This window comes from Notamacropus eugenii, chromosome 1 (assembly GCF_028372415.1).
Source record: "Notamacropus eugenii isolate mMacEug1 chromosome 1, mMacEug1.pri_v2, whole genome shotgun sequence".
Classification (NCBI taxonomy): domain Eukaryota; kingdom Metazoa; phylum Chordata; class Mammalia; order Diprotodontia; family Macropodidae; genus Notamacropus; species Notamacropus eugenii.
Genome location: NC_092872.1, coordinates 625,914,701 through 625,942,447, shown reverse-complemented (window position 1 = coordinate 625,942,447; position 27,747 = coordinate 625,914,701). Strand labels below are relative to the sequence as shown.

General features: G+C 38.5%; 1 protein-coding gene across 3 annotated transcripts in view; it reads left to right on the top strand.

Annotated features, from left to right (window-relative positions):
* UNC5D (unc-5 netrin receptor D) overlaps positions 1–27,747 on the top strand; it is an 804,024-nt gene that overhangs the window by 670,428 nt on the left and 105,849 nt on the right. Inside the window, exons 8-9 of one of the 3 annotated variants that reach the window (XM_072635218.1) lie at positions 14,046–14,078; positions 27,402–27,587. In XM_072635218.1, coding sequence (XP_072491319.1) covers positions 14,046–14,078; positions 27,402–27,587 — 219 coding nt within the window. The remainder of the gene's footprint in view (positions 1–14,045; positions 14,079–27,401; positions 27,588–27,747) is intronic. The other 2 variants (XM_072635217.1, XM_072635216.1) reach the window with 2 other exon arrangements.

Genomic DNA, 27,747 nt, shown 5'->3' with positions numbered 1-27,747 from the left:
TGGTTGCCTTCAAAATGCAGAGGCAGGAGAGGAAGGGAAAGGAGAGAATTTGGAACTCAAAATTTAAAGAAAATCAATAAATGTTAAAATTGTTTTCATCTGTAATTGAAAAAAATAAAAAATATTTGTAAAATTAATTTGTAAAATAAAAAAAATTCGTCAATAAATAACAAAACCACTGTGTTTGAACTTAAGGGAAAAAAATTTATTGAACTTCAATCCCAGGCCAAAAAATATGTTTTACTCAGGAAACTGTAGGGAATTCCTGAAAATTTTTGAGGAAAGGATTAACATGATTAGAATTAAGAATACTTTTACTACCTGCCATGGTTCTTATGAGAAAAGTTATTTGCATACATTAAGGTGCTTTAAAATGTAAATTATTATGCTCAAGTAAGATACTATCCTTTTCATCTATGAGGTTTGATACCTGAAAAGGGCAGAAAATAAACTTTTTTGTATAGAAAAATAATCAAATCAATTTTTTTGAAGGATGGAAGGTATTATACTTTTCATGTGTAAATAGTTTGGTTACAAAAAAAGGCAGAGAGCTGCCTTTTTCACACACACACACACACACACACACACACACACACACACACACACAGCATTTAACTATAAAGAAATAATAAAGACCAAAAAGAGGACTGAGAACCTTTCTGAGGACAAAGAAAGAACTGAGACCACAAGACATCAAGATGTTGTGGTTCACCAATTCATTTGTATATAACAGTTTTTATAGTTTAAGAAATTAAAACTTATAATCCTAAACCAAATAACTTTATAGAGATTGTGGGGAGATTAAGTAAGGACACTTGGGTTTATAACTATCAGAAAGGACTTCATGAGTTTTATTGCATAAAGGAGAGATGAATCATGAGCAACAGTAGGCTCTGATTTGATCCATTTAGAGTGATGAATGAGCCAGCCTAAAGAAGAGTAAACAGCTAGCTAGAGGGAGCTGAGTTAAGAAAACAGGAGGCAGTAAGAATACAGCCATCAGCTGGTAGAATTGCTTCAGCTACAGGACTGGGAGTTGCTGATTGACTGCGTGAAGGTTAAAATTTAGTGGAAAAGAGTTAAATTCTTCTTCCTGCACTCTTCAACTCGAAGGAGGTAAATTCTCAGAGGTAATGGACACTCTACTTCCATCTCTTCTTTGATCTCTGCAGTTGCTGTGTTGTAAGAAAATATGGAAGCTGATTAGAAAAGAGAGCATCCTGGTCACTGAATATCTAGCTTATGTTTGTTACTATTTTCCAGAGAGACAACCTAGAGAGTTTTACTGTGACCTCTGTTTTGATCTGAGAGTTGATTGGATGAGCCAGCATCCTGATGAGTGCCGAACTGGCTAGGTTTGTCTGCTTGGTTCAGAGAGCTACCCTGAGGAGCTTTACAATTCTCTGGATTTAAGAGGGCTTATCTTTACAACAGTGAAATACTTCTCAGCTCCCTTTTAAGGGTGAACATGAGCTAAATGATCTTGTTACTGCTTTATTCAAAAGTGGTGGCCATGCCCTCTGTGACAAGCTGCATTGTAGGGGGCACCCCACATAGGTACTACTCTTATGTTAGAGGGAAAGGGAAAACGATTCCTTTGTGTGTTTTATTTACATAATGTAAGAATGACAGTATCTGCAATGTGACTCTTAGATTAACCAAATTATACAGTTAAATTAGAATTCTCTTTATAACGTTGCTTTTATCCAGGAAAAGCTTCTTAAGACACAGGTCAAATATGGGGAGAGTTTGCTATGATTTTCAGGCTACTTCCCAGCTCCTGAAGACTTAATATAACATTTCAGTTCCTGCTAGGGGTAGGGCTACCTCCCTTCTCCCAGGACTGGGTGATTATCAGGACCCAGCCAGAAAATTATTGCATATCCGAGGTACTCTCTATAGGGAGTACCTGCATGCTATGACTCCCTTGTGAGAACTTGGTTCAGGGAGTTGACAGCTAAGAGTGGTGTCAGTTTTGCAGAAGAAGCAAATCTCTGTGACTGCAGTGGCACAGGCAACTAGAAGCAGTTGTCAACTCCTTTAGTAGTCACAGCTCTCACCTACCTACCCCTCCCCAGTATGTAACTCCCCCGTTCGAGGTAACTCTTCTAGTCTGTGGAAAATTCAAGTTCACTCAAGCAGTAGTTTACTAAATGATATTCTAGTGACCCATAAGCATAAAAGCTCCTCCTTAAGCTCCCAACATGCTGGGAAAAGCTAGGTGCTTGGAAGATATAGTTGATTCCTGCTGAGAGCATGGCAGACCTAGGTTAAAAAAATGCAAACAATTATGCAAATATGACCACCAAGGGGGTAATGGAGGAGGTACATTGCAAATATAGAATTCTCCTGCTGTCAAGTCTCTCAAGTGCTCATCTTCAGGAAAGAAGGGAAACACCCAAGATCAAAGAGTGTGGAAAATATTTTCATGCCCTCAAATATTCACCACAGCAGCTCTTTCTGTTGATTTGATTTTTGCCAACAAAATATAGTAGGTGTCTATTAACACACTGATGATAAAGGATATGAATTGCTTTTTCCTCCAGTGGGGGTGGTGGAGAGGGATGGGGATGATATGATCTTGAAACCTATAGTACCACAAAATGACAGACCAACTTGAGGTCATCATTTCTCTCCATGGGTCAGTTTTCTTTTCTGTAAAGTGAGGAGGTTGCATTAGATTATCCTTATGGCACCTTCCAGCTCTGAATTTTATGAACTTGCTATGTCACATGCTATGCCACCTTGATTTAATTTTGTTAAATCATTTTAAATTTATTTCTGTGAGATGGCTTTGGTAGCCCTTCCTTCCATCCTCTCTACCCCCTCTCACCCCCGTCACAGAATGTTATACTTGGAATATCCTTAGGATATAGAATATCAGAAGTTTTGAAGGAAACTTAGAACATAGAAAGTCGAAAGTGAATTATGTTACTTATAACACAGAGTACAAAATGTATGAGTTAGAAACAAACATAACATAGAATATTGGCAGGAGCATTATAGAGATCTCTTTTTATAGATGATATAAATGAGACAAAATGGAACATGATCACACAGTTGTTGCTAGGACTCAGGCAACAAGACCTCTATTCCATTGCTCTTTCTCTAATTATCACATTATATCGGCAATTGGTATTTTTATGATTTTACCCTTCCTGCAATATCATGACTACTAAAATTATATCCAATATTTCAGAGATATGTAATTTCAAAGGTTTGAGGAACTCTGGAATGCTCAAAAAGATCTGTGATTTCTTTGATGTGAATGTTTCTTCAGATGATACAGCTTGTAATTCATCCACATTTGCCTAAACCAGGGATAGGGAACCTGTGAACTCAAGGTCCCATGTGGCTCAATCCAAACTTCACAATTCTGTGAAGGTTCCCACCCCTGAACCTAAACCATGAGACTTCTGTCCACATCCTACCATAAATTCACTATAAGGTTTCACCTAACATGCAGGACTCCTTCCTCACTTTTTCTTGATATTGCATGAATACAAATGGAATATGTTGGCCAAGAAATTCCTTCCTCCTATTATGTGACTATCATTTTTCTTATCTTACATTTGTTTCATGGAATCATTTTCCCCAGTGCATTTTGGTTGGTGTTGCTCCTTAGTTGTTATACATTGTAACCTGCTCATAACCACCCTGCTCCTCTTCATTGTCCTTTGAGCTGTACTCAGTTTTAATTAATTTTTAATTTAATTAATTTAACTAAATTTAATTAATTTAATTAACTAAATTTAATTTAATTTTGTGTTCCATGACTGTCAGACATACAATAATACACATATGACCCATATGAATTATGTGATCATGGGCAAGTTATTTAAATTTTGTTTACCTCAGTTTGCCCTGTTATAAAATGGGGAGGTAATAACAGCATCTGCCTTGTAGAGTTGTGAAGATAAAATGAGATATTATCTGTAAAATGCTTAGCACAGCACCTAAAATACAGTAGGTGCTATATATAATGTTTACTCCTTCCTCCCCTGCCTCACCTTGATATTGCTATAAAGAGGAGAAAGCAAGCATTGATAAAATTATAGAAAATATGGAGCAGATAATGTATAATGAGGTGTTAATATTTTAAATTGTGTGAAAATCTATCTGTACCCTATTATCCTTTTATAAAGTATGAAAAAGTCTCCTGATGAAACTGTAGGAACAATTGACTAATTGGATAACAAAAGATAGACCATACTGCTCCTGATCTTTACAAAGCTGAGCTTTCTAGTCCTGGAGGGAATCAAAATATAGTCATAGCAAGAAGGGTATATGGGTAATGGATTTCCCTTTTCTCTCTCCTCCATTGGCCATCATGGTATTTTGTAGGGGAATTACTGGCACAGTAGGAGTGCCTACAAATGAGGGAGGCAGGGTTGGAGATAAGGTGTAGCTTCAAGTATTACAGCCTCTGGCAGTAGAGAAGAGAGCTGCCTGTGGATTCAAGAGAGGACTAGCCATGATAGTTAGTAGTTGATCTATGGAGAAGAGCAGATCCAGTGACCCTACTGGAGCGATGTACTCATCAAAGATACTATACCAACAAGGGATTAGTATAAGGACACTGGGAGAAGAAAAAGATCCCTGAAGTTGTCTGGGTTACATATGTTCCTTATATGTGTGCCTCACTTCTACTACTATACCCAAAGAAGGAAAGGCTCCCTTGGGACCCAACCTCCAGCCTAGGAATACTGAGTTAAGGTAGTATACCCAAAAGGGTGCTACATTGGTATTAAAAGAATGGGCCTCTATTTTAGGGAAATGAGCTCTGCAACTTTTCATATAGAATCTAGTCCATTCTCCTTCTATTTAATTCTAGGTCTAATTCCTTGTCCATCTGCAGTATTTTCCCAAGATATAGATAATACTGAATGAACTTTGTAAACTGTCCATCTAATTGCATAACATGGTGTGGACAATGGGAATTCCTCTTCCACATTGTTTTTGCTGTGTGAACAGTTTATTTGGAGTGATCATGAATCTCATCCAGTGGTCTCAGAAATGTTCTAGGAGTTGATTCAACAAACATTATATCATTTGTAAAAGGAGCAACTAGAAGTTATGAATGTCTGTAGTGAATCCTTTTTATCCTTGGGGTCTTCATAGGATTCTCTTCATGATGGAAGTGTGGGAAGATGATGCATCTCCTTGTTTTATTTTTTGACTTATGATGATTAGAGGTTTACTTCTGTTGTTATATTTTTCAAATACTCTTACTTAATGTTGATTTCTGCAAGGGAGATACCTTATGAGATAAGAACTGTTAAAGATAATTCATCATTCTATCAAATCAAACTTTTTTTGTAGTCAGAAAATTATAATTATAGTGTCCTTTACATTTGTCAGTAAATATTATGAAGGTAAAGACATTAACTACAGCTTGAAGTGTCCCTATCAAAGCCTTTATTATAGATTCATCAAAGAGTATGAAGATGACGTTCATTTAAAAATTATATTGATGAGGAAGAAGGCATAAAGGTTGGTAGATAGTAATTTCCACTTACTAGACTTTTTTTCCAGCTTCAGTGAAGTTTGCATTTTTTTTTCTTCTCATGACTTTGGTATCTTCCTCTGCTTCAGATACCTTATTCATTAATCCCTCAATATCTGTGCATTTATATCAACTTCAGTAAACATCAGTATATGTAAACTCAGTCTAATCCAGCTGTTTTCTGTTCTCTTCAGTGCTATTTCTACCTTTTCTAGGGGCAGCTAGGTGGTGCAGTGGATAAGAGTACCAGTGCAAGAGTCAGGAGGATCTGAGTTCAAATCTCACCTCAGACACTTGACACTCACTAGCTGTGTGACCTTGGGCAAGTCACTTAACCCCAATTGCCTCATCCTGGGTCATCTGCAGTCATCCTGATGAATATCTGGTCACTGGATTCAGATGGCTCTGGAGGAGAAGTGAGGCTGGTGACCTGCACAGCCCTCACTCAAAAAGAAAAGGTCAATGCAAGTCATGTCATCATTTCTCTGATGGCATGGTCTTCTTTGGCAATGAAGGATGAACACACACACCTTCTCTGTAGGTACATGTGGAACTATAATACTATCTTCCAAGTATGATGTCTCCATCTTTCTTCATGGTGAAAAGTGTTTTTTAATAAACATATTTAGACATCTTTTCTATCATTTGTCTATTTTTCTCCATCTATCTTTGTCCTCAGGTATCCTCTAGATGACATTACATAGATCCCTCACCAAACTTTTCTTAGACTGGCTTAACCTTCCACTGCTTTCCATTTAACAATCAGTGAACATTTATTTTTATTACTTAACTACCTATTATGTACCAGGCTCTGTGCTAAGTACTGGAGATACAAAAAGGAGTCAAAAAACAATCCTTACCCTCAAGGAACTTACATTCTTTTCTCTTTCATAATATAACATATTTTATCGTTTTTCTCTTAATGATTTTATACATAGCAGTGCTGGTATAGCATAGTAAGAAGGGCTATTCAGTCACTCCTACTTCTTATCCAACTTATTGCCTAGATATGTTTCCAGTTATAGATATTCACCTTTCTGTACTCTGAGAAATGGTGACAAAAGTATCTGTGACCAATTGCCTATTATTTTAGAAATGAGCCCCCAATCAGAGTCAGTGCTTTTTAAAAAATCCAAGTTTTCAATCTGTCTCTCTCTAATAAATTAATCTTTTATTTTCTCTTTCCAGATAGGATTCCCTTCAGTCATCTTCTTTCAACTGCATACGTAGAAATTACACCCAAAACTAGCAACAATAACAAAGAAAATCTTTGATTAACAAGTATATGTAAAGATACACTAAACATTTCAAAGAAACTAAGAAAGATAAGCCTACTTTTAAGAAACAGATTTTCCCTACATTTAAAGGAAAGGTCTTTAGGCTTCTATAATGGAGACCAAGGAAAGAAAAGAAATGCAGAGCTACTTCCTTGGCATCCAAGGGAGAGGCATCAGTGAGTGTCTGTCCAGATGTGCCTTGTGCTCAAATGGTTCCCACAGTCTCATTTCTAGGGTACTGATGCATGGTGGCCACTCTTGATCCTAAGTCAGCAGTGTGTCTTCATATAGATTTAGGAATGACATCTAAATCAGAAGCAAATCATCTCCTTCATGTTAATATATTATCCACTCCATCTTTAGGATGTTATTGCATTTTTCATGTCTAGTGCTTTCTGGAATTAGAGTCTCCCTTCCACCATTCCCACTGCTACTGCTGTTGCGATTGTGACTACACCAACCACTTTTTCTATGGATATTACTATAGACCTTTGTGTGTTAACCTGCATGAAAATCCCCTACACTCCCTGCCAAGTATATGTTTAATCTCCAAGTTATTAATTGTTCATCACAGAATTTAGGACCTGTGGTGACTCCTGAATTTGCCAAGTAATTATTGTTGTTTAGTCATGTTAGTTGTGTCTGAATTTTTGTGGTCCCGTTCGGGGTTTAAGATACTAGAGTAGGTTGCCATTTCCTTCTCTAGCTCATTTTACAGAAGAGGAAACTGAGGCAAACAGGGGTAAGTGACTTGCCCAGAATCACACAGCTAGTGTCTGAGGTCAGATTTGAACTCAGGAAGATGAGTCTTTCTAACTCCAAGCCTGGCACTCTATCTACTGCTCCATCTAGCTGCCCCAAATTGCCAAGTACAGCCCTTTAATTTTAATTTTGCCACAACCTTTGTCAGGTACTGCTGTTAAGGTGGGAATGATTCCCTCCATCCCCAATCCCCCACCATATATTTGTTTCTGTGTCAGTCTCTAACCTCTGTCTCCATTTCTGTCTCTCTGCATTTGTCATTTTCTCTGGCTGTTTCTCTCTTTATTTCTATCTCTATCTCTCTGTCTGTATGTCCTTGTCTCTATGTCTCTGTGTCCCTGTCACTGTCTTTCTCTCTCTCTCTACGAGAGTGTTCACATTCCTTGTTTTTAAAAGCAGGCTTGTATTGCTACAACACCAGTGCCAATAGAAAAGGAGAGGTTGTTGACTTTTAGCCCCAGCTCTGAACAGGTATTTAGCAAACCTCATGCTGCTTTCCAACACATCTCATTTCATGCCCTAACCTTTCCAGTTATCAGTCTGCCATACATGCTTTGCTCATGTCAAATGCTTCCTGATAATAGTAAAAGAAATTTTTAAAAAATGATCTTTAGAAAAGCTCTTTGGGACAAGCAGACTAATTTCACAGTACTATACTTGAACTTGACCTGAATTTAAGTACCTAATCTCACACTTATTGCCTTGGGCAAGTCACTTGCAAGTCACTTAAACACTATAAGACTCAATTTTCTCATCTGTAAAGTGGAGAGGCTAGTATTTATAACACTTACTACAGATTTGTTGTGCATGAAACACTGTGTAGATTGTAAAATGGTCCAGAAATGTGAGTGAACAATTGTATGCATTTCTAGTGGATCGGAATGCAGACATCAGGAAGTAATAGTGTGGGTTGCACGAGGATGAGTTTATGCAATGAGGAGAATGAAAGTATGCTTTTCTTTCAAATCTACTGTATTACAATTTGACCTCAAATAGATTAGGTGGCAGCTATTCATTTTATCAAATGATATTTCATTTTGAAAAAATAAAAATATATAAAAAGTCTACCATGATTTTATGGAAAAGATTAACTCCTCTGACTGTATTTAAAACCTAGTTCATATATATTAGGAGGGGCAGTACAGGGTATTGACAAGAGGGCTTCTCTCAGAGTTAGGAAGACCTGGGTTCAAGTCCCCACATCGGTGTGATCCTGGTTCTATAACTCTGGGCAAGTCATTTAGTTTCTCAATGTCCCAAGCCATTCTTTGAGACTCTTTGAGTTGTAGAAAAAGTGCAGATCTTCCCTGGAGACCTCCTTATAACAATGAAATCACAGATGTAGTTAAAAAAAAAATGTATAAATTTTGTTGAAGGAAATGTGAGGACAGTAGCATATTTTCTGTGAGTCTGGAGGTTTGTTAGGTATTGGAATAAATGAGTCTTTTCCTTTCTGGGTGATGAGGATGAACTGTTATTTCATGTATTATCTGTTTCTTTTCCCTTAGAGTAGAATTATGAAAGATACCTGGTTAGCTAGAGATTAAGTAGGAGCATAAATGGAACACTAAAACTCCACCAGCGATCAGAAGGGTTGCCGATTTGCTGAGAGTGAACCTAGGATTGTGGAATAAATAATTAAGCTGAATCCAGAGTATACCCAGGTGGGTCTACTGAAGTTTGAAGTAGGATCAGTTAAAGAAAATTCCATCCTCATGTTCAGACCAGAAAGGGAAGCAGTGTACTGCCAGGAATATACAAAAGGCCTAGGGAATCAAGGAGCTGAAAAATCATTATGGAATTTTAAGCTTAGTTAACTTTGGATACCATCCAGTCTATACTATTCAATTTTATTTAATAATCACTTTTTATTGACCTTTAGCCCTATTTTTGATATGTTGGAATATTATTCATTTGGCTTATGAATAAAATGTCTATTCTTGGGACATGGAGAGTGAGGCAGCAAGGAACAAGGGAAAGAGGAAACAAGTATCAGTGAGGGTTGGGAGGAAATGAGCAGGGTATGGTTGGTCTCTGAAATGAGATCCAAGAAGGAAAAGAGACCAAGAAGGCCAGGATCTTTAGGTTGGGGTTGAGAGATAACTGAAATTCAGACTGCAGTAAGAAGAAAATCCCTTAAGGAAAGAAATGCATTTAAGAGAAGTCTTGGCCTTTGACATAACTTCTTTTTATTTGACAATGGTCTCTCCATCTTCCAAGGCTTATAGGCTTGGAGTAAACTCTTCTGTTTTCCTCATCCAATATGTCCAACTAGTTACCAAGTTTCCCTAATTCTGCTTTCACAACATCTTGCGTGTTTGGCCTCTAGTTTCTATCCCTGTAATCACTCTAGTTCAAACTTTCATCTTAATCTGAATATTCTAACAACCAATTTTCTTCCTGTAGCTGGTTTACATAACTTCTGCGTTGCTGCTGCCTGAGAAATCTTAATTCATTACTAGCTTGGCTTCCTTCTGTTGAATATTTCCTTTTTATTCTGTATATAACTTGATTGTATATAGTTGTCTGTATGTTGCCTTCCCCATTAGATTGTAATCTTCTTGAGGACAGGAACTACCTTTTACTTTTCGTGATCTCCTCAGTGCTTGCCACATTACCTGGCACATAGCAAGTACTTACTAAATATTGACTGATTGACAATCCTAAAAAAAATGTAATAACCCAGTGGCTCACTATTGCCAACTCAACAGACATTGAACTACTGATTGGAAGCTGGTATTCAGTGTCCTCCAAAATCTGCTTTCAAGTCCCCTATTTAACCGTGTCTCACACTATTTCCTTTTATGTAGCTGATTTTTCAGCCACCAAACCTCTTTCTGGTCCTGGTTTCCTGTCCTTTTTCATCTCCATGCCTTTGCTCATATCATTCCCCATGGCTTGAAGAAATTGCCCTCCTTGTCCTCAACTTATCTATTCAATTCCCTCCTTTCTCTTACGGGCCAATTCAGATATCAGTTCTTTTGTGAACTCTCCCCTGACCAATCCTGGATGAAAGTGGTCTCACTCTTCTCTACGTTCTCAGCATTTTGCCTAAACTTCTACTTTTCCCTATCATATTTTACTTTTTAAATCTTTCTTTGTATATATGCCATCTCTCTGTCATTTTTCTTGTATCTCTCTTTCTCTGTGTCTATCTCTGTCTCTCAGAGGACAAGCTCATCTGAGGGCAAAGCATAGGCATCATTTTTCATTTTTATCTCTCCAGTGTTTTGTGTATTTCTTTGCATGTGGTAGATTCTTATTTTCTAATGAATTTAAATTATCTTACATTAAATTTTATTTTTTGATCGTCAAAAAAACCCTTCTTCCTTCTCTTCAACAACCCACAATTGAAAACAAAAGAAAAACCAAACCATTATTACAGACATCTAGAGTCAAGTAAAGCAAAGTTCCACATTGATCATGTCAAAAAGGAAGAAAAAAAGATATTTGTGGAATGTGAAGACTGGAACTGCTTGGTTCTTGGAGGGAGCTATCTCCCCAGGAAGCTTCTGTGGCTTAGGGCATCAGATTTTACCTAGGTCTATCATGTAAAGGAGAGTGTTTGGGGAAAAAATAACAGGCAGCAACCAAAAATCCTTGGTCCTTCATTATCAAAAAAATATGTACATCTTGAATGTGCAGAAGGACTTCCCAACAAAAGAATTATTAAAGGAGGGGATAGATTATCATATAGAATCTCCTTCCCTGGAGGTCTTAAAAGATAAATGTTCATATCTCTCTAGGAGCAGTCATTCAGTCAAAATGTATGAAACTCCCACATGTGTCTAGGGCCATGCTTGTCTCTATACAGAACTTAATCCAAAATGACAGGGTCTTGTCCTGTGAGGCTTATCTTCAGGCAAAGGGAGGGAGGGAGCTACCTAAGGTGACCTTCCAAGGTCCCTATACTACTGTGGAACTCTTTGAAGTTAGGAGTAAACCCCACCTTGATAGTCTAATATCACAGGGTCTAAGGGAAAAGAAATCACAGAGCTGGACAACAAGGTAAATAACTAGAACACTGGATTTAGAGTCAGAAAACCTGGATTGAAATACTAACTTAATCATTCACCCTTTATGACCTTGGTTGAATCACCTGACAGTTTTTTTTTTTCTCTACACATTACAGGGTTGGGACAAATGATCTCCAAAGTCCCTTGCAGAGAAGAGTGTGCTAGTAAATATTTAACAGCTGATTCTCCAAAAAAGAAAAAAAGTACATATGGCACACTTTTAAGTTTCAGCAGCATTATTGGCATTTTCTCCATCAGTTTCTTATGTCTAGACAATCAAAAAAACAATAAACCAAACTCTGATTTATAGCATTTTCAGATTTCTGAGGTGTAAATAAATGTTCACAGTAAAAGTCTGACAATTACCTCTCAGATGTGATTATGCAGGCTCCAGATAGAGACTGTGAGATAGATACACTACAAATTAGAATAGGTACATGCGTAGGCTATCAGAGATGGAACCTTCCACAACATTCAGGTATCCTTTCTGCAACTTTTCTGACACATATTGCTTTAGTCTCTTTTTCAAATATTCTCAATTATAATGAACTCACTGTCTCACATCACAGCTTATTGCATTTGTTGGATAGTTCTAAATTGCTAGGAAGTTTTTTTTTTTTCCCTTTATATTGAACAGAAATTTCTTCCCTGTAACTTCTACCCACTGGTTCTAATCTCCTTTGGGTTTTATAAGTCTGGAGGCATAAAATAATAGTGAAGAAAAGAATTTGGTAGTGGAAAGGGTGACCTGGGATATGGAACCTTCCAGAGAGAGTCAGATTTGCATGAGTGTCAGTAGATGGAAAGAGTATGTGATGAAGAAATCTAAGATAGAAGGACAATGATTAATAAAGAAGTAGGGGTTCCATAGGGCACAATGGGACAAGTAGACATAGAAGGACAAGGACTATGAAGAGATAGTCCTTAATTAGGTAGGGATGAGAATATGGGGAGAAATAATTATTCTGATAAGACAGCAACTAGGCAAAAGTTCAAAGGACAGTGGCAAGTCACTATTATTAATGTTTCTTTAAAAAAGAAAAGTTTAACATTAATCTGCTGGGGTAGTCAATTGTATTAATAGTAAACTCACTACAGATAGGAGCTGTATCTTTCTCCTACTTCCCTCTCTCCCAGTAGGATAGGGACTAAACTATAATTTCACTGGTACAGAGAATTCCCAGGAAGAAAAAACTCCTCATACCACAGAAGGTGCTATAAGTCCTAGTCCTAGAACATCAGAAAGATATGTGAGACTTCCACAGTCACAAAACCAATAGAAGTCAGAGTTCAGAATGGAACATGGTTCTTTCTGATTCTGAGACTGTTTCTCTATCCACTATTCTCTACCACACTGCTTCTTTTGGAAATGGGAAGTGTTTAATTAATGTTTATTGAATTGTATGGAATTGAAATAGACTTTTCCTGCTTTTAAGAGCTTTAAAATGGTTTGGGGGTGGGATAAAGAGTTTGAGAATTGAATTTAGCCTGCATTTTGGCTAGCAAGTCCCAACTATAATACCAAATGACAGTTGTTGTTGTATTCATGTCTGACTTTTTGTGACCCTAACTGTGATTTTCTTGGCAAAGATACCGCAGTATTTTGCCATTTCTTTCTCCAACTCATTTAGCAGATGAGGAAACTGAGGCAAACAGAGTTAAGGAACTTGCCCAGGGTCGCATAGCTTGTAAATGTCTGAAGCTAGATTTGAACTCAGGAAAATGTGTCTTCCTGACTTCAGACCCGGCCCTCTGTGCATTGTAGTGCCACCTAATTGCCTTGCCAAAGGAAAGAACCTTTGTTTTACCCTCATCCCCAAGCAACATGTTCACAAGTGCTCATGAAATGGTATGATTTCTTACTGAGAAAGACAGTATAGATATTGACAAGTAATAGCTATTGGGAATATGGAATACTAGGAATTCTTTAAAAACTAAATAAAAACAAAATCAGAGTTCAAATGTATGCACACCTGTTTGCTCCAGCAAATTTATATGCGTGCGTGATTTTGAAGTCTTTTTTTTTCCTCTTAGTGATTACTATAGACCACTGCAGGATTCCTTTAAATATGTATTCATTTGCTCCTTACTTATATCATCATCTAGAGTGAAATGATATCCTTTACCTGAGCAGATAGCTATCTCACTGCATATAAAAATCAGCAAGCCCACTGCTAGTAGCACACTGGTAAGCATTCAGAAATATAACAGAGAAACCCCAATATTCCTCGGGGCGAAGCTGGGCTTGGGAAATGGGAGTGGAGCAAGGAAATGAATTGCCCAGGAAGAAATTTTAGAGGAGGAAGAAATGAAAAAAAATTTAAGATAAGTAAAATAAAACCATGAACAACATAATTCACATTTTCTGCAAACAAGGAGAAAATGTTTCATTTATAGAGTTAGACAGAAGTGATGTAGGAAATATATCTGCTCCATATAAATTTATTAAGTGCAACTTTCTTTCTCTCTCTTTCTTTCCTTTAGATAAAAAACCTCTTCATGAAATAAAACCCCAAAGTAAGTTGTTTTTCTTCTTGTGAATATAATTTATTTTCATATTTGCTGCCTCACTGTTGTTATCTGTGTAGGAGCTGAGCAAAATTGAAGGTTGTATGAAAGGCGTAGGGCCCTATGTGACTTGCTCTTGCATATTGGTGGTTTTAAATTGAAAATAAAGACACTCTCCTCTCTCTCACTCCACTTCCAGCCCCTCAATGATAAAAGTAAATCCTTCTCCCTGCTTCTAGCTACTTCAAAATCTATTTCTTGTCAGTTGCCACCTGGGATTCTCGTTGCTTATATCTCTGACTTGTAGCTCTGAAATTAACAAATATTTGGTGGTGGATTTTCATAAAAACAGTCTCTTACAACTGACAGATAACAAGCCTTTCATTCTTTGAGATTGAGTGGAAAAGGAGGAAGAGCCCCAGAAATGTGGCTGAAGTCTGGTTTCTCAGTGTATCCATGATAAATGGGTAAAGGAGTCTCCCCCTATAACAAGAGAAAAGACTGTACTCTAACAATCTTAGAGATGCTGTGATGATGTGAGATCCTAATTCACAGGCTTGCTTCCTCGTGGAGGAGAGGGGAGGAATTATGGTGGTATCTTTGTCACTTGACCTCATGTAGTCATTCCCTGATTTTGTAAAAATCTTATCATTATGTGACTAGTTTTTGTCATTGTCCCCTGAAGAAGGAAGCATCAATTCAGCCCTCTAAGAGGAAAGAGGGGGTTGGACGTTCATCTAATTTAGGAGCAGGTATCAACTTTTGTTGACTCAAGGGTATACCAGTTGTCTCAATGTACCAGAGGTGAGACCAAGGGGAATTTCGTCAAGGTGCACAGGAGTTGAACAGAAAGAAATTCAGTCTTGGAAGAGATACAGTATTGGGAGCATCATGGGGAAGACTGAGGCGAGGCGAAGAGATCACAAAGACCTAGTTTTGTGATATCAAACCAAATGATCTTCCGAGAGTAAAATGAGAGAATTGAACCAGGATATCTTGATCCTAAGTTTACAGAAATAAGTGAAGGAGATGATTTCATCATAAAATAAGCTACTGAAATATATCTAAGGAATCTGCTTCAGACTAACCAGTTAGACCAAAAAGCATGGGCCAAAGTAACAGTGGAGTTGGATCACTGGTTGAGAAAGGAAAATGAATATGCTTCTTGCAGGCTAAAGTTCAGAAAAAGACATCTTTGGAGGCCAGTTCTGATATGGGCTTTCTCATCAATAGAGACAGGGAAAGAGGGAGGATAGGACTTCCAAAAGTACCATGGGAAATAAGTCTAGGAGAGGTATGTGTTTGTCCTTTGTTGCTGAAGAAGACCATGCCATCAGAGAAATGATGACATGACTTGCACTTGACTTTGTTTTGAGTGAGGGAGGGCTGTGCAGGTCACCAGCCTCACTTCTCCTCCAGAGCCATCTGAATCCAGTGACCAGATATTCATCAGGATGACTGGAGATGACCCAGGATGAGGCAACTGGGGTTAAGTGACTTGCCCAAGGTCACACAGCTAGTGAGTGTCCAGTGTCTGAGGTGAGATTTGAATTCAGGTTCTCCTGACTCCTTCACTGGTGCTCTATCCACTGCACCACCTAGCTGCCCTCTAGGAAAGGTAAGTTACTGTATAATCCTAACATGACAGAAACATAGGAGAAGAATTTTCTCAGCAGGGTTAGAAAGAGAGGGAAGAGAAGTGCCTTTTGTATTTGGACCAAGAGTTAGGAAAATAGATTCTTTATATGTTAAGATATTTACAAAACTTTCCAGATTGAAATGACATTAGCTAGAAACCTGAGGTATAACATTTAGTTCATTAAACATTGGTATCAGCCTGCAGATTCAGAAGTAAGATTTAAGAGAAAGGGCTCAGTAAAGAAAATACTAGAGATGATGAAAGATTGAACCTTAGTTCTTGGTACATGTGTATGGAGGAGCAGGCTTGACTGTTGAGACTTTTATAAATCTATAAATTTTTCCTTTATGGTTATTTGCCTTCTTTCCAACCTACTCCTTTGTATTTTTTAGTGTTAAATAGTAAAATCTGAAAAACACCTAAAAAAGATGAGTTGTGTGCTATTTCCAAGAAAGGGAAAAAATCACCTGTTGTGGAGGTAGTTTGGAAGCTAGATTCAGACAAAGAGGTGCTGTCAGTGAACCAAGTCCTAAGGTTTGCTGGAGGAAGAAAGTAGTAAACTCATGGGGTGGGAGTACAAGAATATTAACTTTGGAATCAAAAGTCTTGAATTTGAATCGTAGCTTAGACATTAGCTGGGTTACTCATGGTAAGTAACTTGTCTAGTTAGAAAGAACAATTATTTAAAACTATGTCCAATGCCTACACTAAGCTGAACATCAATGAGAAAAAGACCAGCAAGCTACCCCTAAGGATTTTGCACTGGAATGGAAGGAGACAATGGGTGGGAGGTGAGGGTATGTGTACGGCCTGGTGATGGCTGGGAAGTGCAATCAGTCCAGTCCCAATCTAGGTCAGGTAAAATCTTCCATATCAGACACAGGAAACCCAGGTGGTAGTTCCACTTTTGTGGCAGGGTCGGGGGAGGGATAGAGTTGAAGGACGATGCTAATGGTCTGATTATTGAAAACATAGTAAGGAGAAAGCCAAGTGGCATGGAGGCCTGGTTTCTGGAAAGATCCTGCAACAAGAACAGAGTTCAGGGTTGATATTGGGGCAAGTGAGTGGGAGGGAAAAGGTTGATGTCCAGAATGTAAGCAGCATGACGCAGAGATAACTGGTATTTGACATTCATCAGCATCAGTTTGCTGATTTGTAAAAGGGAGATAATTATACTATCTACCATACTGGGATGGTGGCAACTGATTTTTAAAACAATAAGTGTATTAATAGATATGAATAATTGTTGTTGTTAGTATCATTATTATTGGGTAGTATACTAAGAAGATTGGTTCCCATAGTTTTGCACTGCAATTAAGCTGAACTCAAAGAAGGATAATAGAAATAGCACTGTATCTTAGACTGCTTGTGGACTTTGGCCTTAGGTGGAACTAGACATGATAACCCAGGACTGGTTTCTCTCTGTGCAGTATAATTATAAGAGCAGAAAGAAAACATAAATTGCCCAGTTACATCTTCCTTTATGACCTGAAATCTCAGCATTAAAGATTTCCGTTTCTTTGAACTTCTAATTATTTTCAGTCTTCAAGAGAGCTCTGAAAGGATATAAATACCTCCTTATTGGTTTATATCAACAATACTCTTCTCAAAAAAGGCCATGGGTCCACAGGTATGAGAGAGACCTTGGGGTGATGTCAAAAGGATGACCTCCAGAAGAGATGAGAGGGGATACTGAGAGTGGAGGTACATGGATATGTGGAAGCAGGCCAAAGAAAGCTTTTCCTTACTTTCCTTTATTGCTTGATATTGGTCTAGTATATCCATCATATTTATAAAAGATAAGACTATTGAGGGTGGAAGAAACTTATTCAATATTTCTTCCATATCTTTCATTTTACTAATGAGGAAACTGATTCTCGGAGAACATAAGTAAACTTGCTCCATGTCATCCAGATATTGTCACAAATGGGATTATGCCCTGGTCTCCAGGCTCTAAGTCCAATACTCTTTCCTTTACAGCATATCCTAAGGTATTACTTCTTGGAGAATACTTCCTAGAAGACAACTGTAACCAACTTACTTCTCTTGGGGAAACCAAATTTTGGTGGCACTTAATAGAGGGTCATAATTTTAGAACTAGAAGGGGCCTTACTACTCAGCTAGTCCAACCCTGTCATTTTACAGGGGAGGATATTGAGGCCTGGAAAATGTAAGTGACTTCCCCAAGGTCACATGTACATAAGTTTAGTTTTGAGCTGTTGCGATAAGGTTGTTATTGGGTTGTTTGTGTTTTTTTTCTTTTTTTTTGCCCTAACGGCCATCTGTTTTGTTCCTTCATTCGTGTGAGAAGTGTGAGCATTTGACCCTGCAGCAAGGCTTAGATCCATTCTGCTCAAACATCAGAGCAAGGGACAGCTCACTTCCTGCTGGGCACAGTACAGATGCCATCTGCTGGTGCAGGTGTGGTGCACATTAAACATCATGAGCATCAGTGCAGGAGCCAACATGAGAGTTACTTAGGGAATGTGTTTGTTTTGTTTTGAAAAAGGATTTCATGCTTAGTTTGTGTGTCCTGTGCCATTCTAATTTGGTTACATCTGTACTTTTAGCTATAAACCCCACAGTAACTATTCCTAGTCCTTGGGGACTGCTGAATTAGTTTCCGCTTGGGGTTCTCACTCCTGAGCATCATACATAATTGCTGGATATTGCAACAGGGGCATTTAAACTATTTTAATTTGTGATTTTCTAAAAATAATTTCTGCACAGAAACGATGTGACTGCAAAATGTTCCTCAAGGGATCAAGCAGCATTCTTGAAGCTACAGTGGGTTAAGAGTACTGGTCCATGGACACTCTATAGAAACAGGCCTTGGCTTCAGATGCTGTGAATTATCACTGATGCAAAATCAAAGTCAATTATGAAGATAATTGAGGAACAACCTGTTCCTATAAATAGCCCAACACATGATCCTCGAAAAGCCCTACCAGACAGGAAGCATCCATCAGAGTCTTGTGCAGCACCCGGAGGATGGACGAGGACCCGGCGTCGATTTGGTAGAAAGTCTAAAAAAGAAAAGTAAAGTCTTAAGCGATCTGTGAGCAAACTGTAATGACAAACTGGGGGAAATATGTGCCCTGCGTAGCTCATGAAAGCACTTATTGTAAATGAGATAATTTAATCAATTACGTTTCCTAATGTACTAAACCGAATGTTTCATTTTCTGCCTCTGCACATCTTAAATTATCTTCAGGTGCTTTATGAGATTTAATCATAGTTAATAGAAACTTCATTACCATCAAATGTGCTTTCAATAAATGTTGTGTAACAATGTCAGGAGGTGCAGTAAAATATGGCTGGTTTGGAATGGCAGACGGTACTCACCTCTGGAGTCAATCTAAGAAATGACTTTTTACAGAGGTTGAACCTCTTCTGAGTCATAAGAAGTGTGGCTCCCCAAGGACTGCGTGTGCTCCTGGGTATTGGCCTGTTTAGAGGAATCACCCTAGGGAAGTAAACCATTCACATTCACTGCGTAAAATAACTCAGCAACGTGAGTCCTTACTACAAGTCAACTCCCTCTCCCCTAAGGAAAGGGCTTTTTATTATATAACAGGGCCTAGTGTGATGAATGACCCTATTTGACTCACACAAATCCAATGACCAATCCCTGTTGAAAATAAAAGTACGCAGGGAGTTCATCAGACAAGCTTAGCACAGTAGAGCATCATGCTAGCTCCTTAACCGGTCCAATGTCATCTGGGTGACAGAAGTCAGTCGCTAACCAGCTCAGTTATTTTTTTCAAAAAGCTACCTGCAGGAAGAATGACATGAATGAATTAATTGGTGAAAAAAATTAGAAGTATACCTAAAGATAGCCCAGTTATAGCATTCTCAGGCACAATATGCAGCATTTTGGTCCAAGCCTTCTCTTGCAAAGCATTTCTGCTTCTGGCAAAAGGCTTTTGTCCCAACTACCGCTGAGCTACCTTCTTCCCTTCATCTCTGAGATGACAGCTGGCTGTTCCTGTCTTGTTGGCTTTTTTCCTCCCCCTCCTTCAGTGAATATTTATCATGTGAATACCTGAGTACCTCACTGCCTCTTTCAACCACCCACATATGATCTTTGCTTGGGGGGGAGTGCAGTAACCAAGCTCTTTGTGTATGTTGGGAGAGATAGGAGAGAAGGCTGAATTTCTAAAGGGCACTCTTAAGGATTCTCTGTACAAAGAAAGACATTTCAATTTTTACAACATGATTGGAAGCATGTTTGAAGCAATAGGTGGCATTTATATGTCTTTCACATTCTAAATTGTCCCCAAATTTGGAATATGGATAAAAAGTAAATAGTGAAAGGCAAAAGAAATGGAACAAAGCTTATTATTTGTTCAGTCTTTAGAGACTACTAATGATCACTGAGAATGACTGAATATGAACCTAGGGTCATAGATTTAGGGCTAATGTTCTTTGGAGAACATTTTCCACATCAGGAACATAAGGTACAGAGAGATTAAATCAACTGGCAAAAGGAAAAAAAAAAGGTTATTCATAACAGACCAGAATTCAAACACAGGCCTTCGGACTTAAAGATCAGCATTCTTTCCACTGCACCATATTGTTTTGTGGCAGAGAAAGTTGTCATACTTGTCAATATAATGGTGTAGAATTTGGGGGATGGATGTAGCCATTAGATATCATGATGGTGAGTCGGAAGGGACCTTCGAGGAGATCTAGTTCAATTTCTTTATTGAACAGGTGAGGAAGTGCAATGGAAAGTGCTGTGGTGAATGAGTTAGAGAGCCTGGGCTCAAATCCCTCATCTGACTTTCACTCTCTCCATAGCCTTGCAAAAGTCACTTAACCTGCTTATTTACATTAAAAAAACAACAACAAAAAACAAAAAAAAAAAAAGAAAAAAAGAAAAAAAATGTGACCAGATTAGATGGCATCTTAGGTCCATTTCAACTCTAAACCTATAATCCTATCAAACTTGGGCCCTGAGAAGTGAAGGAATTTGTCTGATTTACACACAAGTTGTAAACAGCAGAATTAGGATCTTTACTCCCAATCCAGCAACTAGATGGTTTAGCCAATAGAACATGGGGCAGGAAGATCTGTGTTCAAATCCCTCCTCAAACATTTACTGGCTATGTGACCTGGACAAATCATTTGACCTGTTTGCCTCAATTTCTTAAAATGTAAAAAGGTGGCCTGAGAATAGCCCCTCGGACCATTGTTGTGAAGATGAACTGAGAAAATATTTGTGAAACACTTTGCAAAACTTAAAGTGCTATTATATTATTGACTTTGTTATTATTTCACCTGCCACTACATCTCTTTTCTTCTCTATATTTAGGTCACTTGCTTTTATATAAAAGTCATTCCAATTTCCCTTCCTTCTTTAGCTTTGAGACTTAATTCCAGATTCCTAAAAAATAAAAGCAAAATTCCTTAATGACACACCTATTAGATCAGGGGTCATTTTCTCCCAACCTCACCCTTAGATGGGTGGCACTCCTCAAAGGCAGAGACAGTGTGGCTTGCCAAAGAAAAGCTGCTGCTCCTGAATCTTCTCCTCTTCAGGAATTCACCAAGTAAAAATAACTCAGCACCATATGCTGTGTCCTCATTCCCCTTTCCATAGTGATAAGTACACCTGATTGAGCCCAGATCTTTAGAGGTCAATTCTTTTTTTCCCTACTTTCCAAACAGGAGATGTAAAACTTTCCCTTAGTAATGGAATTCAATTTTTAATTATGTTCACAGTAGAAAATGTATTTATTATATTTAACCAAAGTAGAAACCATCCACCACTTATAGTAGTGAAAACCCACATTCTTTCTTTCAGGTTCTGGTTTGTGATCCCCATTTCCATGTGTATCATCTTTTTTCCTTATTTTTAATATTAAGAATCACGATCACCCACAAATATGGGCTTGCAGTCTTCTGAATAATAGCCTTTGTTGTTGTCCTAAAATTTAGAATTGTTTGGAGCTTGAGAAATTTAGTCTAATATGCTCATTTTAAAATAAGGAAACTGAGAAGCCCAGGAAAGTAAGAAGTCCCTGGGGAGGTGGGGGGGAAAGGGATGAGCTATCCAGGGTCACATAGATAACAACCTATATACTGCTGGAGGTGAAGTAATAGGACCTGGGTTTGAATTCTACCTCTGCTACTTACTACCTCAGTAACCTTGGGCAGGTCACCTGGCCTCTGTGTGTCTTTCTTTCTCATCTGTAAAATGAGATGTTCAGACTAGTTTGGTCTCCATGGTTTCTCCCAGCTATAAAAATGTGATCCCATTAGCTATGATTTAAATCTAGTTTTTTTGCCACATGTTCTTTTTCCACTATCCTGCATTGCCTGCGTTTGAAAATAATTAGCAGGTCATCCTTTTCTCCTACCAGATTAATAACATTAGATTCTCCTCATAGATACTTGGTGCCAAATCTCCAGTTCTCTCCATGGTTCTCCTTTGAATACATGCCATAACCATCTCAGATATTAAGAACAAGGAAAAGAATGTTTTGACCCATACTAAATATATGTTTTTCCCTGCCCAACTGTAAAAAAAAAAAAAAAAAAGTCTTTTTCATATGAGGAAACGGATGATTAGGTTGCTTCTGTTCTGCCCCAAAGGACAGAATCAGGAGTAGTGGGCAGAAGGTTCAAGGAGGCAAATTTAGTCTAGCTATGAGGGAAAACTTCCAAAAATTAGAGCTGTACCAAAGTGAAATAGGTTTCCTTCAGTGAAGGCAGGTTCACCCTCCTTGGAGGTTTTCAAGTAGGCTGGGTGACCACTTCTCAATTATACTATTATGAGGATTCCCTTCCTATATGTGTTGACTAGGTGGCTGCTGAAAACCCTTCTAACTCTTAAATACTGAAGCTCTGTGTTTCTAAAAATAAAAAAATCATTTAGCTAAAGGAGCCCTCCAAATTTGCAGGACTAATCCAAACAAAATGACTTTGGTTTTTGATTGTCATCGTCATTCTTAGGTAGGCAAGCATTTTCCCTTAATTAAGCCTTGTTATTGGCCTCTGATGGAATAATTCCTGGCTAAATAGGGAGAAACTTGTTGTCACCAGACAGGTCACCGAGTGACATATTCTATTTTGGTCATAGAAAGCCATGATGGTCTTCTTCGGCAATGAAGGACAAACACATACAGAAAGCCATGAAGATAATTTATTAAAATGTGATTATAGTCTACCATCACTTGCATCATGTTTTGTTTGAGGCAATTGGGGTTAAATGATTTGCCCAGGGTCACATAGCTAGTAAGTATCTGAGGGCACATTTGAACTCAGGTGCAGTGCTTTCTATCTGTGCCACCTAGCACCAGCACACAACATGGATTCTTGCAGTTTCATTAACCTCTTTCTCTCAAAGCAACCTGATGGGTAAGTGGGTAAGAGAGCTGGTTGAACCCAGGAAGACTTCAGTTCAAATCCCACATTAGACACGTAGTAGCTATGTCACCCTGGACCAAATCATTTGATCTCTCTCAGCCTCACTCAAACAAGTAGGGATAATAATAGCCCCTACCTCACAGAATTGTTTGGGAATACAGCACTTGCAAAGTTCAAGTGCCATGTAAATGATCACTATTACAGTATCATGAAGCAATGAATCATTGCTAGGTGAAAAACACAGTTTGCCTTGATGCTATGACTTCTACCTCTGATGGATGGTGCCAGGGGTCAGCCTTTGGAACAAACTGTGGCCTCTGTAGATATATTTCCAGGGTTTCTGTCCCCAAACTACCTCTTAACTGACTACATTCTTATGCCATAAGAAAAAGGATCTTTTTTTCCTTCAAAAAACTCAGACAATCCCAAGAAAACTATCATATCAATCCTTATGAATCACCTGAGACTCAAAGTAAATGAGTTGGTAAATTCTTTATTTTTCCCTTTAAAAACGATTTAGTTTTTTTTTTTAATTAGCAAACATTTATTTTCACTTTTTTCCACTCCCCCAAGTGAAAAAAAAAACAACAGAAAAAATTAACCTTTGTAACACATATGCATAGTCTAGCAAAATAAATTCCCACATTAACCATGTCCAAAATGTGCATCTCATTCTGCATGCTTTGTCCGTTGCCCCAGTGTCAGGCTTTTGTCTAAGCTGGGAAGAGTGGACTACAGTGGGTAAAGGAAGCATGAAAACGGTGGACACCAACTTGGGACATTAGTGACAGCCAAAGACAAAAGCCGTTTCTGTCCCTGTATCTCTTGGCTGATTCTGGCCAGTGGTGTTGACTCCACCAAGTAAGCACCATTTAATTGTGATAATCCTTTTTTTTTTTTGTCAGTCCTGCCTTGAAGCTTGGGAAGCCAGAAACTCCTTTTGAATTTTCCTCTTATATATCTCAGCTACATTCACCAGGGCTAGTTGTCAATATGCTTTCAGCTGTGACCCAGCTCTATTCTCCCTGCATATAGCCTCAGAGGGTGTCAGCATCATGAGTCAGCACTACCCAAGGATTTGGAAGGCAGAATGAGGGGGAAAAACAATCTGACAAATGTGCTTCTGTTGAATTGCCGTTATCAGGCCTCAGCCCCTGGCTTAGAGTGTCTCAGTTTTTCAGTCACTGCTTTTAATGTGTTCTGTTTCCTGTATCCTTGTCCTCCTTATTCAGAGGACATAGTTTTGGGAAGAGGGGAAGAAGCAAAGGAGAGAGAAAATAGTATAAGGGGAAACTGTTCACCCGCTTCACTGGATAACCTTGTAATACATTTCTGGGGCCCTAGATTACATAAACAAGAGGCAACATGGAAGAACGAAGAGTCTTGGATCTTTAATCAGAGGACATAGGTTCCAATCATGGTTCTTCCTCCCTGTGTGACTGAGAAAATCATTTAACTTTTCTTTTTGAGCCCTGGTTTCTTTGGTAGAATGAAGGCCATAATGTACTCTAGACCAGTGGTATCAACCTCAAATATGAATGGGGCAAGGGTGAGGCACTAAACTGTACATAAGGATACCCGTAAGCCACATATTGACCTAGAAAATTATACATTAACATTATGTTTCATTATCTTTTCATTTATTTTGTTAGATATTTCCAAATCACATTTTAATCTTGTTCAGACCACAGTCAGTAATATTGTGGGCTGCCTGTGGTCACGCTTGACACCTCTGCTCTGCATGTTCAGTAAGGTCCCTTTGAGGGCTTGTGAACCAGGTTTCTTGTGTGTTCCTACCTCAGACTACTTTGCTACTCAGTCCTATCCTTTGACAAGACTGAAGGGGGCCCACTTCTCACCCCTCTTTACTGCCACCTTCACCTTTGCAGGATATTCTGGGTGGGAAAAGAGCCAAATGGGCCACTGCCCTCATAGCTCCTGTTCCTTTTGACTACCTTCTCTGAATGCTACAATGTCTTTTTTCTTTCTGTTTATTGCCCTGTGACAGAACTAGTTCAGCTTGAATTCCTCATTCATTGTTAATTTGGTAACACCTTATTTTACAGTCCACTGACTTTGTTTAAAATAAATTCACTTTACTTGTGTGCTAAGTGCTACTCATTTGATAACATAAGTACCATATTAGGATGCAGTAAAATGCATAGTAAGTAGCATACAATTACAGGGTAAATATATGATGGGTTTATTTTATCCACTAAGCCAGACTTTGGGTGACATGGTAATTACTTTGGGCCCTTTTAAGTCTACTTACCAAGTAATCTGAAAGAAGATTAATTATGTGGTTAGGTGGCACTTAACCTCCTCATATTTTCTTACACTGCCCAAGATTACATCTACTTTCAGAGACAAAAGTCCAAGGTAAGGTGAAATCAGGTATGTTGGATTACAGGAGCCATTTTGAATCTGCTTAAGAGATGGGACACATTGATAGTTGGTCTAGAGTCAAACCAAAGAACATTCCAAGTGCTTGTGGATACTTTTCATGGGGGAGTCTATGAATTGGAATGGGAAATATATATGTGTGTGTGTGTAAATACATATATATATAATATATGATATGCATATGTGTGTATCTTTATTTTCACTAAGGTATAACTGAAATTTAACATTTCCTTCAGATATAATTTTTTAAAAAATATGCTTCTACAGACTGGCAGAGAGGTCCATGCCATGACCCCCCCCCCCAAAAAAAAAAGGCTAAGAAAGTGATTAGTGAAAGGGAAGAGAGTATATACACATCTCTTGAGTGGGTAGGGGGAGAAAGAAACAAAGTACCTGTAATTTCAACCTAAAGTCTTGTGATTTTGACTTGCTTTAGGGAATATCTAACCTCTACCCCAGGAGATGATACAGAGTACTTTATCTCAACTAATTTCTTTCACAGGTTGCACTTGTAAAATAAACCTTTCTAGTTAGAGTCAGGAACTCCTTTGATAATTTTCCCAGCGATATCAAAGTGTCCACAACGTTGCATGGCCCAGTGGAAACAAATATTTGATCTGGAGTTGATTACCTGGGTTTGTATTCCAGCTCTGCCAATTCCTACTTGTTGACCTTGGACAGGTCCTTCACCCCTCAGGACATAGCTTTGTCATCCATAAAATGAGGGGGGTCAGAGTGGATGATCCCCTTAAGTATCCTTCCAGCTATAAATTTATGATCTTCTGAGTCATTGAAAGATATATATCTTTGCTGATACTCTCAAATAAAGGCAATGGTTGTGCCTTGAGCTGAAAGCTTCAATATCCTCTCAAGCTGAAGGATTCTAGCACAAAAGTAATTGTTATAGTTTGTGAGCTAGGGTCAAATTTCAATGGCCTACTGAGCCTGAAGGATTTAGGGTAGTGGTTGTGGGCACAATGGGGGAATGGATGTTTCATCTTCTAGCAGAGTAGTTACAGTCATAGCAACAGACAGGGAGACTCTGTGTATCCCTGATGTGTGGGGGGGTGGGAGGGGGGAGAGGGAAAAGGCTGGAGAAACAAATACTGGATTTGGAATCAGGAAATTTGCAACCAGGAAACCAGGTCACTTCCCCCTCTAGACCACTGGCTCTTCATTTATAAAATGAGAAGTTTGGACAGTGGCTGTTAAGAACCTTTCTTTTACAAATCCTATCATCTCTTAACTCATATATTAGTTGATATTTTTTTTCTCTCCATGGCATGATGCAAATGCCTTGCGACCCTTTATATTAATTGAGTACATACGTACACAGATACATCCATATACATGTGAGAATAGATAAGTTGATAGATCAATAGATAGATGGATAGATAGATGTATATGTACACAGACATATTCCTTCTTTCCCATCTTTTTCATTCCACTATAAGAAAACATAGCATAAGAATATTTTAGAATCAAAGCATTTAGAGTTAGAAGAGATATTTGATCATTTACTTCAACACTCTCATTTTACCAATGAAGAAACTGAGGTCCATTGAGCAGCACTGATTTGCCCAGGGTCACACCTGTATGACAGCTTTAGGAAAACGAATAGTAAGGGGTCTGTTATTTGCATTACAAAGAGATTCTTTTTTTAAAAAAGGATTCAGTAGAGTGTTCTTTCAAATAAGCACTCCCTTAAATACAATGTGAGTTCATTGATAGCTATTTGATTTACCCTAAGCATGTCAGGAATATGGTTATTGAATTGAGCAAAGTAAGCCTGTGCTTTGCCTTATCCTCCTGGGGTTATCTACATCATTGAGCCCTGTCTCCTTTTCCCCCTGTTTTTTCTGGGTTCCCTTCTCTCTACATGTGCCAATAGAGGGCTTCTCTTTCTCTTCTTCCAGGCATTGAGAACGCCAGTGACATTGCTCTGTACTCGGGATTGGGAGCAGCAGTCATCGCTGTGGCAGTTCTGGTGGTTGGCGTAACCCTGTACAGACGGAGCCAGAGTGACTACGGCGTGGACGTCATTGACTCCTCTGCACTGACAGGTGGCTTCCAGACCTTCAACTTCAAAACAGTCCGTCAAGGTCAGCGACGGGGGACTTCCTGACAAGTCCTCCTCAGAGCCATAGACTATGTTCTCACGAGAGCCTCGGATCATGTTGTTGCTCTGGTGTGAATGTAGCTGTTGGGACTGAGAGTGGCCACCAAATTGTCATCACCTACTAGGAGACCAGGCTCCTAACA